Source organism: Stegostoma tigrinum, chromosome 17, assembly GCF_030684315.1.
Source record: "Stegostoma tigrinum isolate sSteTig4 chromosome 17, sSteTig4.hap1, whole genome shotgun sequence".
NCBI lineage: Eukaryota > Metazoa > Chordata > Chondrichthyes > Orectolobiformes > Stegostomatidae > Stegostoma > Stegostoma tigrinum.
Genome location: NC_081370.1, coordinates 43168200 through 43186774, shown reverse-complemented (window position 1 = coordinate 43186774; position 18575 = coordinate 43168200). Strand labels below are relative to the sequence as shown.

Genomic DNA, 18575 nt, shown 5'->3' with positions numbered 1-18575 from the left:
CTCTAAACGAGCGGTTAGAAGTGGACTCATAGTTATAGCTCTTTTGGTAGCAATCTCATGTCTGAGTCAGAATGTTATGTGTTCGAGTCTAACTCTCGTTACATGGATGCAAAAAAGGAAATATTGGCTGACACCTTCATGCTGTGCCATGGGAGTCCCATATTATTGAATAAGAAGTTAAACTAAAGCCCCTCTGCTCTCTTACATAGCAGTGAAACATTCCATAGTATTATACTGAAGAAGATCAGGAACATTTTCCCTGATGCCCCTACCTACGTTTATCTTTCATTGAACATCACAGAGAACAGATTACTTTACTATTAATACATCATCATTTGTGGGAGCCTGTAAAATGATTGCTGCATTTCCCTACCTGAACACATTACAACTTAAAAAGTATTTCATGGCTATAAAGGGCTTTAGGATATCCTGAGGTTATTTAATGCACTATGTAAATTGAAGTATTTCTTTGCAATTTTTAATATTGTTCTGATTAAGACACAACACAGTTTGAATACAATTTGCTTTGTTGTTTGTTTTCCTGCGGTTACTGGAGATGCTGAATTTTAGGCCTTGAAAAGTCCCAGCATTTCTTTTTAACTTTACCCTTAACTATTTCAATATAATGCTCATTCATTTATCCGATAGACACTAATCCATTTTAAATTTTTCAGCCATTTAATGTTTAGAAGTCCCATTTAGGTGTTTCAAGGCTGCTTTCTAATCTAGCATCATCTACAATTTTTACCATTCTATTTGCAATTAGAAAATGGCAACAGTAGGAATAACAAAGAAACAATTCCTGGTACTCCACTCAGCACTCTCCCACTGTCGCTCACTGAAAAGGATGGGATGTAATTTATAATGCTTATTTGGGAAATCACCAATAAAAATAAAAACTATATTTCCATAAGTACAGCATCTCAAGGGCAAGGTGACATCAAAAACCATTTCAGCTGATATTCCTGGGCTGTAGCACTGAGTTGTAAATCTACCCAAGTGCGCTAAGTAGAATATGTTATGGTAATACGATAAATATCTCCACAAATAATTCATGAGTGACAAAGGTAGAAGTGAGTTATTGTTGCCTCATGAATGGAGATATTTATCCAGGATTGTTTCCAGTGTATGAGAGATTTGGGACATATTACCTTGAAATCCAAATTTCCTATTTGAAATTTTGCCAAATGTCTAAAAAAACGTATAGCCATTAATGGTTTAAATGCCTGCCAATGATAAAATCCCAATCTCTTTACCCAAAAGACAGCTTTATTTATTTATATGACTGGCCAAGATCTGCTCTTTATGTACTTGCTACAAGAGGATCATAAACAAACACAGTGGAGTTTTTTCTTATTAATTGGTAAAGCACTGTCTTGCCATGAGCAACAACTGAAATCTAATGTTAAAATCATACAGAAGAGAAGAAAATAATCTTCTGTCATTATGAGCACCATTTGGTTGATGAGAATCAATGGCTGCAGCAATGAGTACTGGCAAGACATGAAAAATACTGTCATATCAGGAAGTAAGAACTCTAGTGGGAAAATCAAATGGAATAAGCTTGCTGACAAGGTGGAAATATTATATCTAACAGTTCAAAACAAAAATAACTGGAGTGAGAGTGCAAATGCATTCATGTTTGTTTGGTATTCATAAACCATTGTTTTTTGCACTTACGAGAAGGGCATTCCTTCCACACTAAACTCATAAATAAGTTCATGAACACATTTACGATTCACTTCACATAGTAATTATATGATTTGTGATGTAATGTAAATGATCAAGTGCATTCCAACCATGTCAAGCTCTCAGCCTCGTTTTCTCTTTTTTAATCTGCTTTGTCTCTGTCATGAAATACAAAATATTTGACAAACTAATGGGACCATAGGGAGGCAAGTCACCAGGACCTGATGGCTTGCATCCAAGGGCTTTGAAGGATGTAACTGCTAAGATAGTAAAGGCATTGGTTGAAATATTCCAGGACTCACTCAATTCTGGAAGGATTTCAACAGATTGGAAACCAGTAATGTGACAAAAAACTGCTAACATCTCTGTTTAAGAGGGGAAGAAGACTGAAAGTAAGAAGCAATAAGTCAATAGACCTAATGTCTGTTAATGGGAAAATTCTAGAATCTATTATTAAGAAAGAAATATCGGGACATTTGGAGAAGCTTAACACATTCAAACAGAGTGAATATAGTTTTGTGAATGGGAAATCATGTCAACAAATTTACTAGAGACCTTTGAGGATATGAAAAGCAAAGTTGAGAAAGGGGAACCAGCTGAGGTAGTGAATTTGAATTTCCAAATTTGACATAGTGCAATATAAAAGGTTGTTACACAAGATTGGAGCTCACAGTATTGGGCTAATTTATTGGCATGGATTGAGGATTTTTGGTTAACACATAGAGGACAGTAAGTCCGGATCAATGGGTCTTTTTCAGGTTAGAAAGACATAAGAAATGGAATGTGACAAGAACATTCCCAGAACCTCAATTATTTAATATCTATATTCAATGCAGAGAAGTGTAAGGTGTTGTAGTTTGGAAAGTCAAACCAAGGTAGGACTTGTTCAGTAAATGGTAAAGTCCTGAGGCATGTTGTGGAACAGAGGGACATAGCAGTACAAGTACATAGTTCATTGAAAGCAGGGTCATAGGTAGACAGAGTGGTGAAGAAGGCATTTAGTATGCTTGCCTTCATCAGTTGAGGCATTGAGTATAGGAGTTGGGACGTTATGTTATAGTTGTATAAGTCGTTGGTGAAGCTGCACTTGGAGTATTGTGTAGAGTTTGGGCCACCCTGTTAATAGGAAAGATGTAGTTAAACTGGAAAGTGTGCACAGAAGATTTACAAGGATGTTGCCAGGACTAGTAAGCCTGAGTTATAGGGAGAGGTGGCTAGGATAGGACTTTATTCCTTGGAACATTGGAGGATGAGAGGTGATGTTATTGAGGTATATAAGAGGCATAGATAGGATGAATGCATATAGTATTTTTCCCAGGGATGGGGAATTGAAAACTAGAGGACGTAGGTTTAAGGTGAGAGGGGAAAGATTTAAAAAGGACTTGAGGGGCAACTTCTTCATACAGAGAGTGGTACATATATGGAATCAGCTGCCAGAGAAAGTGGTTGAGGCACTGCAATAGCAACATTTAATAAGCATTTGGACGGGTATATGGATGAGGAGGGTTTAGAAGGATAAGAACCAAATGCAAGCAATTGGAACTATCTGAGTGGATACCATGGCCAGCATGGACCCATTTGGGCCAAAGGGCCAGTTTTCATGTTGTTTTACTCCATAACCTGGAGGTGGCAGTAGTGTAATACATCCAAGTTTGCCAATGGTACAAAAATAGGTAGGAGAGCATGCTGTGATAAGGATGAAAGGGATCAACAAAGGGAAATAGATTGGTTGAAACAGTGGGCAAAAACGTGGTAGATGGAATGTGATGAAGGAAGGTGTGAGGTTGTGCATTTTGGTAGGAATAATCAAAAGGCAGATCCTCACTTACATGGAGAATCCCCAAACAATTGCAGCACAAAGGTTTCTAGATGCTCTTGTGCATGGAATACAAAAAGGTTAGCATGCTGGTGCAGCAAGTAATTAAGAAGGTAAATGGATTTTGCTATTCACTGGTAAGGGATGGGGGTTTAAAAATATGGAAGTCTTGTTATAACTGTGCTGGGCGTTGGTGAAGCCAAACTTGGGGTACTGTGTATAGTTTTGGACCCTGAATCCTGACATTGGAAGCAGTTCAAAAGCAGATTCACTAGGCTAATTCCTGGGATGAAGGTTTTGATAAGTTAGGCCTTCATTTATTGATTTTAGAAGAGTTAGAGATGATCTTATTGAAACAGTCAAGATTCTTACGGGGCTTGACAGTGTAGATATTGAGAGGATATCTCCACTAGTGATGAAATCTTAAATTAGAAGGCATAGTTACAGCATAAGGGAATACTAATTTAAACTTGAGATGTGAAGATAACTTCATCTCCCAGAGGGTAGTCAACATCTGCAATTTTCAACCTCAGAGTTGTGGAGGCTGGATCACTGAAAGTATTTAAAGAGGAGGTAGATTTTTGAAACATCAGGGATTTGAAGGCTATCATAAGCTGGGGCAAACAGAAGTTTTTGTGGGGCAGATCAGTCATGATCTTGTTGCACGGTGGGTCAGGCTTGAGGTTTAAATGGCTTATTCCTGCTCCTACTTCTCATGTTCTTGTGCAACATGATTGGGAAGGATATGAGTGTGAATTTTTATGCAATCTATTTTAAATTAAAATCTAATTACTCCTTTCTTTAAATATTATTATGCAATTGCTATCCTACAGCAGGTGATTATTGCTGCTTCTTTTATTCTTAACCGTTCAGACATTCATTGAGGCAGCCACCAATGTAAGGGAAAAGTTGGCAAACTCTGAAACTGAGACAGGTTAAAATGGTACCTTCAGAGTAGAACTCCATTCCACCTAGCTGCATGTTTCAGATCAGTCAAAACTTATAATTAACAAACTACCAATCTCTAGTGAGGCTGCTCTTATGTCTAGTTCTGGATGCCAGTCCATTTGTGCCATTGCCCTGGGTAGGGTGCAAAAGTGATTCATTATGATAATGCTGGAAATGAAAAAGGTCCATTTGGGGGGTCTTTTTACTAGAATAGAGAAGATTAAAAAGATATTTGAAAGAGACATTCAGCTTTTTGGAAAATTCTGACAGCTTCAAAACAGAAAAAAAAATTTCCATTGGTCAGTGAGTCACTAACTAGAAATCATAAATTTAAAATTACCTACTGAACAATGAAATGAAGTTGTAAGAGGTCAATAGAGTTTTTTTTGTAGCGGGTTGTTTGAACATGAATTGCTCTGGCTGAAACAGAGTCAATAAGGAATATTAAAACATTTTTGGTATAAATTAAAGCAAACAGAGCTGGCAGAGTCTAGCAAGAGATTGCTCAATTGACTCTTAGGATGATTACATAGCAGTTAAATTTGATGTTCTTGGTCCCTCCCTAATTTATCCACTGTCGTGGGTGGAGGGCATAGTCAGTAAAATGTTTCACCATCCGTGCGGAAGATTTGGACTTGACCAATTCCAGAAAGTGATGAGTTTATGGGAATGTTTTTCCACACGCTACTGGCATTTCCTCTTGAAGCTGTCAGAGCAGCATTCCACTATGAGTTATTTGTGACTTTTGACCATTCTCATGCCAATGTTTATTTTTAATTTTAACTGCAAGGGATGATTAGTCCTCCCTTTGCACAAGTTGTTATCATTTTTCCTTTACAAAACTGATCATACAAATAGAGTAGTTGTTGCAACATGTTACTCTGTTGGCTATGCACTTAATCTTTGTACTGTTTGTGATGGTTCAGCTTTTAGAGGAAACTGCAAATTTCACAGTCCCATCAGTTATTTTCAGTAGAGCAATAATGTCAATGGGATAGTTTTAAGGAGTACCTTTACAAACTAGAAAAGATAGTATCAAAAAGCATTTGTTAAATCATGTGAGATGAATGGTTTGGTCAACATTTTATTGAAGTCTATGGTAAAGTAAATTGAGAAAATATATTTCCCTTGCTCAGTGGGTCAGTATTTAGAGGATATATTAATATGAATGCAATAGAAATAAGAGAGAAATTAGGAAATTACTTGAGAATTTTGGAAAGCTAAATACTTTATCATCATTTGAAGTAGAATACATTCGTCTCAGTGGAATAATTGATGAAAAATAAGAAAAGGAGGTTGGGGAAAAGAGAGAGGAATGGAATTTAGTAGGAAGCTTATTCACATACCTAGCACAGACATGATAGCCCAAATGGAAGTAAATATCTACAATTTGTGGCAAGGTATTGAGTCCATCATTTGCTTTCAGGAAACCCAGTAAATTGTAACTATTAGATATCAGTGGATGATTCAAGTCTAGGACAATTGTTGACAGTTCCAAGGGAAGTTTGCCATCCTTCCAGTTGCGTTGACTATGAAACAAAAACATATTTCTCTATTAACATGAAGGCCTCCACTGGGATGCGGTCACTCTTGCATTGTCCATTGTATTTTCATATTGTGCCTTGAGGCCTCAGTCTTGCTCTCTGCGCCTGTGGTCATACATCATTCCTCTCCCAAGGCTTCAATGAAAGAAATAGACACAAATTAAGAGACATTATAGAACAGAAATGAAAACATAACCAGAATATGAAAAGGAAAACATACGCATATCTAATTCTGAGACAACTGACTAAGCTTTTCCCTGGTCGATGCCTTTAATCCAAAGCAGTAATAATGGATTATCACCACATCTGATCCATTGAGACGAGCTCCACACAGATTAAAGATTATTCAACATGGTTTAAACTCAGTAGAATTAGTGATACAAAGAAAACATTTCACACTCTCAGGTGATCCCAAAGTGCTTTGCAATCAATGAGGTCTAACGTTGCTAAAACCCAATCTGAAGCCTTTTGTCATACTCATCAAGACTAGGGCACAAGAAAACAGCATGAGAAGTTGCTGAATAGTTGGACTATCATTGCCAAGAAGTTACAGCCAGAAAAGTTGTCTGTCAATTTTAGTTCTCAGACCAGGTAGGTAGGTCCTGATTGGGCACAGTTTTACTATGGGAATGCAACAGATTGGCACTTTGCACGACCTCTTTCCCAATGCAAAATTTACAATGTGTACAAATTCCTTTTGCCCCATGGTTTGCCTGATGGGTTTAGGTACTAAAATACTTTGGTTCTAGCACATGCAGAAGCATCACACTACAAGGCCAGTTGGTAATTTTAGATTGGTTTACAATGTAATTCTTAGAACAGTTCAGATTATTTATTAAATGTTGTCCAACAGCAGAATAATATCTAATGTCAGACATGGTGTTCTGAGACTTGTAAACAAGGGCTAGTTGAGCACAATCGACATCTCTGGATTCAATGGAATGTGCTGCTTGATCCAGTCCACCAGTCACTCGGATGTATGGCCTATGTACCTAGCATCAAGCTAACAATGAAACGTTATATCACCTTATTTATTTGAGTGGTAGGCATCTTTTTGGTGTGTTGAAGCCTAGTACTTGTGAAAAGCACCTGGGTGTTCACTGCAAAGTATCAATATGAGACAGATAACTTTTCCTGTTGCTAAAACGTTTGAGACAGCTTCATCTTCCAAAGTAATCTGGCACAGACTAGGCACTGTTCAGAGCCAAAAGTGATGGACATAAGTCCTTTGTGATATAAAATGAGGGATGATTTGGTCAGAGAAGCTATTTTCACACAAGGTGGCTTAATCTGCCCAATCTCAGCATCAAGCTTCCACAGTGTGTTGATGGTTCACTTTCCAAAGGTGATCTTGTAGCAGCTGGAACTGTCGGAATTCCAAAATGTATACTGATGAATATATACTTGCCTGGTTTGAGATCAAAAATGGAAGGGTTTTTTTTCTGAAGAAGGGTCAAGGCCTGAAATGTCAGCCTTCCTGCTCCTTTGATGCTGCTTGGCCTGCTGTGTTCATCCGTCTCTACACCTTGTAATCTCCAGAAAAGTTTGCTATGGTGACATTTAAGGTAGAATTGGATGAGTCACCTACTTAAGACAGATGAAGAAGAAATGTTTTTTCATCAGAGGGTGGTGAATCTGTGGAATTCTTTACCACAGAGGGCTGTTGAGGCTGGGCCATTGAATATATTTCAAAGTTGAAATAGACACATTTTTAATATGTAAAGGAATCAAGTGTAATGGAGAAAAGGGAGGAAAGTGGAATTGAGGATTATCAGTTCAACCATCATCTCATAGAACGGTGGAGTTGAATTGATGGTGTGAATGGTCGACTTCTGTAGCTAAGACCTCATGTCTTAGGGTCTTAAAGGAACAATCACTTTATTAAAATTCTGCTCTCTATCCTACCAAATGCACAAACCAGCTAGACATTGAGAAAATTTGATGCAGAAACCATAGCAGATACCTGAAAAATTCAGCTTTATGCTTACTCTGAAGAATCTCTGTGTTGTGTATGAACAAACAATATCTCAGCATATGTTCCAGGGGTTCTAGCCACATGCATGGCCCATCCATGGACATTAGCATCCAGCATTTGTCAACCCCTCAAGATCAACATGGCACCTCTCTGATACACTGACAGTGTGCTCTCGAAGCACAGATTTGCCCATCTGCAACTAGCATTGAAAGGTTGCTGCTAAGACACTTTGCCCACAAGATGGGCACACAGTTGAAGGATTGGACCAGACTGCATCTTTGCTTGCTTGCTCACTCACTTAATGCCTACCTGCATGCTCACAGCATCCATGCCTTGCCTTGGGGGTCATACAATCAGGCATGTTGCCTTGCTCATGGATGTCTTGATGTATGGCAGTGTGCTAAGTCAATATCACACCTGCATCATGTGCCAGCAGCTTCTGTAGGAAATACTGCATGTGCAGTAAGCAGCCAGACATGTCTCAAAATCTTAGGGAAGTTCTCCCCCTGAATTCCACATAGGTCCATATTGAGAGGTACCAACAATATCTGCAATGATGGATATAGTGAAACATGGATCGGAAGGGGGAATCATATGAGAGGGGGTGGGTTTTGTTCATGGTCAGCAGCATGCTTGTTTCATGATCATCTCAAATGCCTGGAATGGGTGGGAAAGGTAGACAGTGCAGGTACATTTAGGAAGTTTGGGTGGAACCTGAGGAAGTGCGGAGCCTATGGGATCAGTGAGGTTTGGGACCTCACTGATGCATAGAAGTGGATGCTGCCAACTACCACCTCCTGATGAGCATTAACTCAACTGTTACCTTCCATTATCTTGGAAATTGAAAGTAGGTGTTGGAGAAAAAAATGGCTGTGACCCACAGTCGGATAGGTTGGGCGTAAGTAACTCAACATGTGAGGATAGGACTTCAGGGACCTAATGACATTAGGACTTTTAAGGGGAGAGAGTCATGAACTGTATGAACACAGACCTGTGGGGGTCCTCAATCTCGGGCTATTCTAAAGTGTTTCCCTCAAATAAAAGTAAAATGCTGGAAATATGAAATAAAAACAAAAAGTACAGAAGAAATTCAGCATGCTTAACAATCTGCAAAGAGTGAAACAGAGTTAATGTTTCAAGCCCAGTATGACTCTTCTTCCAGCCTGTGGTTTTAGAAGTCTTGTGCCAATGAGTGACGCTGACAGCAGGGTTACTGTCTGAGTTGCAGTGGAATGAAATGTGGTACTTACTGGGTTTGTGGAACATGCATGTTTCAGCATCTCTGCCGGACCAGTCCTGGTCTTCTCCTGTAAAGGCCAGGATTGTGTCCTCTTATGGGGTGACAGCCTAATAATATCAGGCATCCCTTCTTCTATACAAGTTCTTTCTGCCCTGTTGCGGGTTGTCTTCCTGTAATGGAAGGGAAGAATTGAATGAAATCAACGTGGATCGCATAACTTCACTGTTAGTGAAGGTGAGCGTAAGATATGAAATGTTTCAAGGGAATGCTTAGGCAGCACAGCTGGGTTTGAGCTTTGGGAGGTTGGGGCTGATAACAGCAAGTGAGGGAACGAATTGCAGGCACTCGAGGGAATGGTAGAGCATGAGTCTTGTTGGCAGGTGGGTAGAATAGCAGAGATAGGGTGAGTGTGAGGTAACGGAGAAAAACGAGTGCTCATATCTCACACAGCAGAGAAGGTCATTGACTTCCTTGAGACTCTGCTGGCCACTCCTCTAGACTGTAGGGAGTGCAGTGACTTTGGTGTTGACCTCAGACCAGACTGCCTCTCCTTTTTACCACCCTATCTAGCAGAACCTCCAGACCCCTTTTGAAGAATCACAGTGTCATCTTTCCTTTCAGCAACATCTTCTGCAAACATCCTTGACTGTAGGGCATCTTCAGAACCCCAGTGTTAATTCAGGTGCACAGCTGTCTTGTAAAGATGGCATTGACTCATGGACGCCAGTCTTTTGGCTGCCAACTACCATTGTTCTGGGAATAGCAAGAGAGGTAAGAAGGGGCCAGAATTAGACATGAAGGATGCTATTGGTGCAGGGTATGTAGTTAACGAGGCAAGTTTGATAAGATACAGTGGGCAAACATGCTGAACCTTGTGGAGAAATGCCTCCAAAGAAATTGTGTAACTCTGACTTAGTCAATAAAACATAATATTCAACCCTAAAAATATTCCCAGTTAACTGTTCCTCCAGCAACTCTGTGGTGGCACAACCAATCAGCACTTCTTCTCATACTGTAGCAATAGGTGCTCCTTTTCCAAGGCTGGCATCTTACATTCTTACCTTTATTAGTCCAAGGCAAGAAGTCTCAACTCTGTCTTCTTTTAGTAATGTTTTAGTTTGGGACAACCATGTATTTATTTCATCGTAAGTATTTTGTTATATGTAATCTGTGAACTTCATCTGTAAGTATGGCTGTAGAGCATTTGATTGGATAAATGGACTTGACAACCATTAAAATGTCTTCGATCTAGAAATTGGCATAAATAGTGATTAGTTTCAGACATTATAACATTACAAGAAGGGCAGCATGGTGACCGAGTGGATAGCACTGCTGCCTGACAGCACAATGGACCATGGTTTGATTCCACCCTTGGGCGACTGTCTGTGTGATTTTTGCACATTCTCGCTGTGTTTGCGTGGGTTTCTGCTTGGTGCTCAGGTTTCCTCCCACAGCCCAAAGATATGTGGATTGGCCATGCTGGGTTGCCCATTTTGGCTGGGGTGTTTAAATTAGGTGGATTGGCAATGGGAAACGTGTGAGCTTTTTGGGTGGAATGGCCTGTTTCCACACTGCAGGGATTCTAAAGTGATGATGACAAGAGATTGAAAATGATAGGACAGAGATTACACATGAGGCATTGACTGGAAACATACCTACCATTAACCAGATGAAACTGCAACTGAAGATACATTGCATTCCAAATAGTCGTAGCAGTATGTGACAGTGTGAAGGGATTCCACAAAATGATCAAAATTTTGTCGTCCTGCCACATCAGTCATGAACGGTGGTGGGCATTTAAACAACTAATCAGAGGATCGGCTCTAAAAATGTTTGCAATTGTAATGCACATCAGTGCACAAGACAAGTGTGAAGCTCTTCAGCTATCATTCAATCTTCAGCTAGAATTATTCAGGATAGAATTTGTAGTCACATGGGAAAAAGTGGGTTGATTAGGAAGAGTCAGCATGGATTTCCAAAGGTGAATGAATCTGAATTTGAATCAATTTAAACAAATTTGTGAGAGTTAATCTGACATGGATTTTTGAAAGGAAAATCATTCTTGACAAACCAGCTAGAATTTTTCAAGGATGTAACTAGTAGTGTTGATAAGGGGAACCCAGCGGATATATTTTACTTGGGCTTTCATAAGGCTTTCAGTAAGGTCCTACGTAAGAGATTTGTTTGTAAAATTAAAGGATTTAGGGTAGTGTACTAACATGGATAAAGAATTGGCTCATATCAGAAGTAGTACCAGGCATACCTAAAAATGAGGTGGTAACCTGGTGAAGATACAAAACAGGACTACTTGTGTGCCAAACACCATAAGCAGCAAGTGATAGTCAGAGCTAAGCATTCCCACAACCAATGGATCAGATCTAAGCTGTGCAGTTCTGCTACATCCAGTCATGAATGGTAGTGGGCAATTAAACAACCCATTGAAGGACAAGGCTACGCAAGTATCTCCATCCTCAATGATGGAAGAACCCAATGCATCAGTGCAAAAGATAAGGCTGAAGGATTCACATTCATCTTCAGCCAAAAATGCTAAGTGGATGATCTGCCTCGGCCTCCTCCATTTGTCTCCAGACTAACAAATACCAGTCTTCAGCAAATTTGATTCACTTCATGGATGCTGCAAAGACTGCAGGCCCTGACCACATTCCGGCAATAATACCGAAAACTTCTGCTGCGGAACTCACTGCTCCCCTAGCCAAGCACTTCCAGTACAGTTACAACACTGGAATCTACTTGACAATGTGAAAAATTGCCCGGGTATGTCCTGCACACAGAAATTAGGACAAATCTACCTGTTCTCCAGTTGTGAAGAATGGTCACTGGACCCGACATGTTAACTCTACTTTCTCTTCACAGATGCTGACAGACTTGATGCGTTTTCTCAGCAATTTCTGTTTTTGCTTCCGATTTCCGGCCTCCACAGTTCTTTGTTTTTTAATCGAGACATATAGCTTTTTGGTGAGAGCACTCTTGAAGGATTGTGTACAGGTTTGGTATCTTTATTTTAAAAGATTGTACTTTTTAGACACAAAGTACACCAAAGGCTCCCCAGATCAATCTGGTAGGTTTGTCATGTCTGTCTGTTGAGCCAGTATTCAGTAGTTTAGAAGAATGAGAGGGGATCTCAATAAAACATTAGAAGTTCTGACAGGTCTAGACAGACTGGATGTATTGATAATGTTTCCCCTGGCTAGGGATCCTGATCAAGGAGTCACGGTTACAGAAAACATGGCAGGCCATTTCAGACTGAGATAGGAGACATTTCTTCACTCAGAGAATGGTGGAGATGAAGTTACTGAATATAGTTAAGAAAGAAAATAAATTTCAGAAAGGTAAAGGCATCAAGGGGTAAAGGGAAAGAATGGGATCATAGTATTGAGATGGAGGGTCAGCTACAGTAATGTTGAGTGGCAAGATGGGCCGAATGGCTATGACTGCTCTTATTTTCGACATTTGGATTACCCATCACAAATTAATATGTTTGAAATGAAGGCAGTATGTAGAAATTATTCTACTTTGGACACTCTTGCTTTTTATTTTGGATTAGGCTAACACAGGCAACAATTTATGAAAATTAAAATGCCATCTTTTTCTCATACAGCTGTTGCATTGTGCCAAAATATGTATGAATGTGAAACTGCTCTGAGAGAAATAAGAACATTGGAACATAGAAATAGGGATAGGCCATTCCACCCCTCAGGCCTGTGCTTCCATTCATTTAGATCACAGCTTAATTTGAACCTCAACTCCACTTACCCACATTGGCCTCCTGTCCCTTGATATGCCACACCTGACAAATATCTCAAGGTTCATTTTGTTTTAACTAAAATATAATTTAAAAGTATTACCAAATCCACATATTAATGGCCTTTCCAGTGATCTGCCTGGGGATATAGAAATCGGCCCTTGCTGATGTTGCTTTTATGCAATTGACCTGCAATTGACATTTAGTTGCTGCAAAAACTCATCAGAAAAGACTGAAGCTTGAAGAAAAAGCTGTTTGAGGATGAAGACTGCAGCGAGCAGACGTCAGGTTGACTTGAGATATAGCTAACGATAGCCAAGCATAACATCTGATACAGCCCAAGCCAGATGTTTTAAAACATGACTGCTCAAATAATTCTTTTAAGGAAGAACATATATTATCTGCAAATTTCAATTCAATCCAATACCATTTTGCTTCATTCTAATATCTAAAACATATGGCTTTGCTAAAAAGCAGCCATATACTGGACTATTAATGATACGTATTAATTCAGACTGCTTTAAACACAGAGACATTTTGAATAACAGTTTGCTTTTTAAACAAGAATCTCATTTCTTCGGGTAGTGCTCTACCACAAAAGTTGTTTAAAATGTCAAAGACTAACTCTGCCCAGAGACCATTTCCTGTAAAGAACTGCAACTCCTGGGGGAATCTCTGTGGTCAGGGTTTAATTGACCATTTTCAGCACCAGTGCCAGATGCAGTACACTACATGATATCAATTAAGCCGAATCAACACTGAAATGTTTCATGACCCCTAACCCTGAGGTAATTTTTATATGGTCAGTTCTGCTATTTTCCCCATTCACCTCAACATGCGGTAACCATTTTGCATATTTTTACAACAGAATAAACTTTTAACTCCTAATGGATCACCACACAGTTTAAGTGAGGTGAATTTCGTGGAAGATTTCAAGTGGAAACTGGATAGGTATATGAATGGAAAGGGAATAGGTAGGTTAATGGCCTGAGATGAAGTAAGATCGGAACAAATGTAGCAAATGAATACTAGGATTGGCTATCAGGCTGAATGGGCAGTCTCAGCACTGTGTGGTCCAGACTCAATTCAAATTCTCTACATGAATCTGTTAACGACAATGTGCAAAGACCATAATGACCAGAGGATGGCTTGAAATGCGTTACAACTAATCAAGTACTTTTGAAGTGTAGCCTCTGTCATAGTAAACATGGTAGCTGATTTTCTGCACAGCAAGGTCCCACCAAGAGCCATTAACTAAATGATCGAAAAATCTGCTTTTCTCATGTTAATTAAAGGTTAAGTATGTCCAGAATATGTGGAGGATCCTCTGTGCTCCTTTTAAAAAATTGCCCAAGGGATATTTTACATCCACCTAAGACAGAATTGTAGAGTCATAGAGTCTGAGAGATGTAATCAAGTGGTATTTGCCAGCATTTGGCCCATATCCCTTTAAACCCATCCTATTCATGTACCCATCCAGATGCCTTTTAAATGTTCTAATTGTACCTATCTCCACCACATCCTCTGGCAGTTCATTCCAACCCCTCTGCATGACAAATTTGCCTCGTAAGTCCCTTTTAATTCTTGTGCTTCTCATCCGAAACCCATGTCCTCTGGTTTTAGATTCCCCTACCCTGCGAAAAATATTCACCCTATCCATGCCTCTCACGATTTTCTCAACCTCTATAAGATCACCCCCTCAGCCTCCGATGCTCCAGGGAAAATAGCCCAGCTTATTCAGCCTCTTCCAAGATGCTCAAACTGGCAGCATCCTTCAATCTTTTCTGAACCCTTTCTAGTTTCACAACAATTTTCTTCCATGTAATGTTTCTTGTGAAAGGCACACTGCAGTGCTACATTGATGTGATGGCCTAGATCAAGTGCTCAAGTTTCTAGAGTGAGGCCTGATCCTATGGAACCCTGAATGAGAGGTAAATACACTTCAACTGAGCTGTGCCAGTGTTGGAAATGCAGTAGCAAGTGTGGATTCCTTTTCAGTAATCATTGTCATACATTAATTGTTACAAAACACATGGATATATCTAAGATAAAGGAATATGCCTTTCAATGCATGTTCCTATCCTCAGGCTGCATATCTCCATGGTTCCAGAAATGAGAAACTTTAATCATGAAGATAGATTCAAATTGGGAATGTTCTCTTTGGCAGAAGAAGGCTGAGAGATTTAGTAGAAGTTTTCAAAAAGCATGTGTTGGCTGTGCAGAGTATATAGGGAGAAGTAGTTTCTCCTTGTTAAAAGTAAACAAAAATGAGAGGGCAAGAAAATAAAGTGTGGAGCTGGATGAACACAGCAGGCCCAGCAGCATCTCAGGAGCACAAAAGCTGACGTTCCAGGCCTAGATGCTTCATCAGAGAGGGGGATGGGGTGAGGGTTCTGGAATAAATAGGGAGAGAGGGAGGGGCGGACCGAAGATGGAGAGAAAAGAAGATAGGTGGACAGGAGAGTATAGCTGGGGAGGTAGGGAGGGGATAGGTCAGTCCAGGGAAGACGGACAGGTCAAGGAGGTGGGACGAGGTTAGTAGGTAGGAGATAGAGGTGTAGCTTGGGGTGGGAGGAAGGGATGGGTGAGAGGAAGAACAGGTTAGGGAGGCAGAGACAGGCTGGGCTGTTTTTGGGATGCAGTGGGGGGAGGGGAAGAGCTGGGCTGGTTGTGTGATGCAGTGGGGGGAGGGGACGAACTGGGCTGGTTTTGGGATGTGGTGGGAGAAGGGGCGATTTTGAAGCTTGTGAAGTCCACATTGATACCATTGGGCTGCAGGGTTCCCAAGCGGAATATGAGTTGCTGTTCCTGCAACCTTCGGGTGACATCATTGTGGCACTGCAGGAGGCCCATGATGGACATGTCGTCTAAGGAATGGGAGGGGGAGTTGAAATGGTTTGCGCCTGGGAGGTGCAGTTGTTTATTGCGAACCGAGTGGAGGTGTTCTACAAAGCGGTCCCCAAGCCTCCGCTTGGTTTCCCCAATGTAGAGGAAGCCACACCGGGTACAATGGATACAGTATACCACATTGGCAGATGTGCAGGTAAACCTCTGCTTAATATGGAAAGTCACCTTGGGGCTTGGGATAGGGGTGAGGGAGGTGGTGTGTGGGCAAGTGTAGCACTTCCTGCAGTTGCAGGGGAAGGTGCTGGGTGTGGTGGGGTTGGAGGGCAGTGTGGAGCGAACAAGGGAGTCATGGAGAGAGTGGTCTCTCCGGAAGGCAGACAAGGGTGGGGGTGGAAAAATGTCTTGGGTGGTGGGGTCAGATTGTAGATGGCGGAAGTGTCGGAGGATGATGCGTTGTATCCGGAGGTTGGTGGGGTGGTGTGTGAGAATGAGGGGTATCCTCTTTGGGCGGTTGTGGCGGGGGCGGGGTGTGAGGGATGTGTTGCGGGAAATGCGGGAGACGCGGTCAAGGGCGTTTTCGACCACTGTGTGGGGAAAGTTGCGGTCCTTGAAGAACTTGGACATCTGGGATGTGCGGGAGTGGAATGCCTCATCCTGGGAGCAGATGCGGCGGAGGCAGAGGAATTGGGAATAGGGGATGGAATTTTTGCAGGAGGGTGGGTGGGAGGACGTTGGTTTAGAGTGATGTGTAAATGAAGCAATGGTGATGTGAGAAAAAATATCTTCACACACCAGATAGTTAGGGTGTAGAATACATTGCCTAGAAATATTAAGGTAGTAGGATTCAAGAGGGCAATGGATGATTATTTGAATAGAAATGGTGCTCAGCGATTTGGGGAAAAAGCAGGAAATTTGTACAAAGGAGTAGGACCCATGCAGGCACCATGTACCAAATGGCCTTCTCCTGCACCATAGCAATTCTGTGATTCTATGGGTCTCTGATAATGTGAATCCGCTGATACTATCCGAGGTTGGTGCTCAGCTGGCACTGATAAGATGTTTGAAATGGCTTTTGTAGGTTTAGGGCGGCACGGTGGCTCAGTGCTTAGCACTGCAGCCTCACAGAACCAGGGACCCTGGTTCGATTCCAGCCTCGGATGACTGTCTGTGTGGAGTTTGCACATTCTCCCCGTGTCTGCGTAGGTTTCCTCTGGGTGCTCCGGTTTCCTCCCACAGTCCAAAGATGTGCAGGCTAGGTGGATTGGCCATGCTAAATTGCCTGTAGTGTTCAGAGGTGTGTGGGTTATAGTGGGGGATGGGTCTGGGTAGGATGCTTCAAGAGGTAGTGTGGACTTGTTGGGCTGAAAGACCTGTTTCCACACTGTGGGGAATCTAATCTAGAGTGTAAAATTATTATGCCCAGAGATTATGGACTTACTGCCCAGAAATCAAGCTAGCATTATGGTTTGTTACAGAAACTGTCCAATTTTCAATTCTAATATAATCAATGCTCCAGACCTTATCAGAACTGAGGAATTGATTCCCAGATGCCAACTTTATGTCCCATCCCTTTCTCTGTAACTTTCACATGTCCTACAGCCCTCTGAAAACTCTACATTCCTTCAACTCCAGCTATTCAACTATGGTGGCTGCTCCTTCAATTGTCTAGACCCTAAATTCTGAATTCCAAAATCCAAATCTCACATCTCTCCTCCTCCTTTTCTTTGCTGCTTGGACATTATCTCTTTGACCAAGCTTTAGACCACTTGTCCTGATGCTGTCTCTGTATTGCAGTGTCCAGTTTCTTTCGATGACCTTATTACTTTTTACTATGTTAATAAAGGGACTTTATAATGTAAGTTGTCGTTGTCTGCAGATACAAAGATACTGAAAAAAACACTTTAAATGGTGCTTTCACTACTTCACCTGAGTAACAAGTCTGACATGCAACTTTTTTTTCATTTCCGATAAGGAGAGAAGCCGTATCAGTGTGATTTCAAGGACTGCGGCCGACGATTCTCCCGTTCAGATCAACTCAAACGACACCAGAGAAGACACACTGGTAAGAATGTCTTTCTATTAATAAAGTAATTGAATGCACTGAGTTCCGCATAATTATTAATGATCATACAAGCTGATGGGCAAGGGAAGACCAGCTAGTAAATCAGGCATGCCCACAATTCATGGTTGCTGGATTATAATGACTAAGTCCTTCAGATATCCTCTTGCACGTCATGTCCACCTCAACCATGTAACCTCCTGGGAGAGGCAATACAACAGAAAGTAGCCAAGAGCAAGTAACTTAAAAAATACACTGTTAAATCCCTGTCTGATCCGCTCAGCTGTTAAAGCCAGTCCAGGAGATCACATGTAGTAAGTGCTATCTTTAAAAAGGACATATTCCATATAACACGTATCAGGAATAGATAAAATTCCCTCTGGAAGGTGAGCAGAATCAACACAGTAGGTGACAAATGTATTTCACAGGCTGACTACTTTCTATTCATGGTGGTTTCCTGTAAGGCGTGATGCACAGACCATACACAGTGGTGAAAAATTTTGCAAGTACGTGAATGTATAAGTTAATACCAATGTGTATGACACGCAGAATGCTAACTACAGTGAGAACATTAGCCTGCCTTTTCTCTGACAACCCTGTTCATGGGCTACAAACATGATAGACAATGCCAGAGATAATTGCCCATCCTTAATTCCCTTGAGAAGCTGGTGGTGAGCTGCTTTCATGGTTGCCT

At 41.0% G+C, this 18575-nt stretch overlaps 1 protein-coding gene across 4 annotated transcripts in view; it reads left to right on the top strand.

Annotated features, from left to right (window-relative positions):
• The window catches only part of LOC125459526 (Wilms tumor protein homolog), an 83074-nt gene that overhangs the window by 56052 nt on the left and 8447 nt on the right, over positions 1-18575 (top strand). For all 4 annotated transcript variants that reach the window (XM_048546056.2, XM_048546055.2, XM_048546058.2 and 1 more), the window contains exon 6: positions 17795-17884. In XM_048546056.2, the coding sequence (XP_048402013.1) occupies positions 17795-17884 (90 nt within the window). The remainder of the gene's footprint in view (positions 1-17794; positions 17885-18575) is intronic.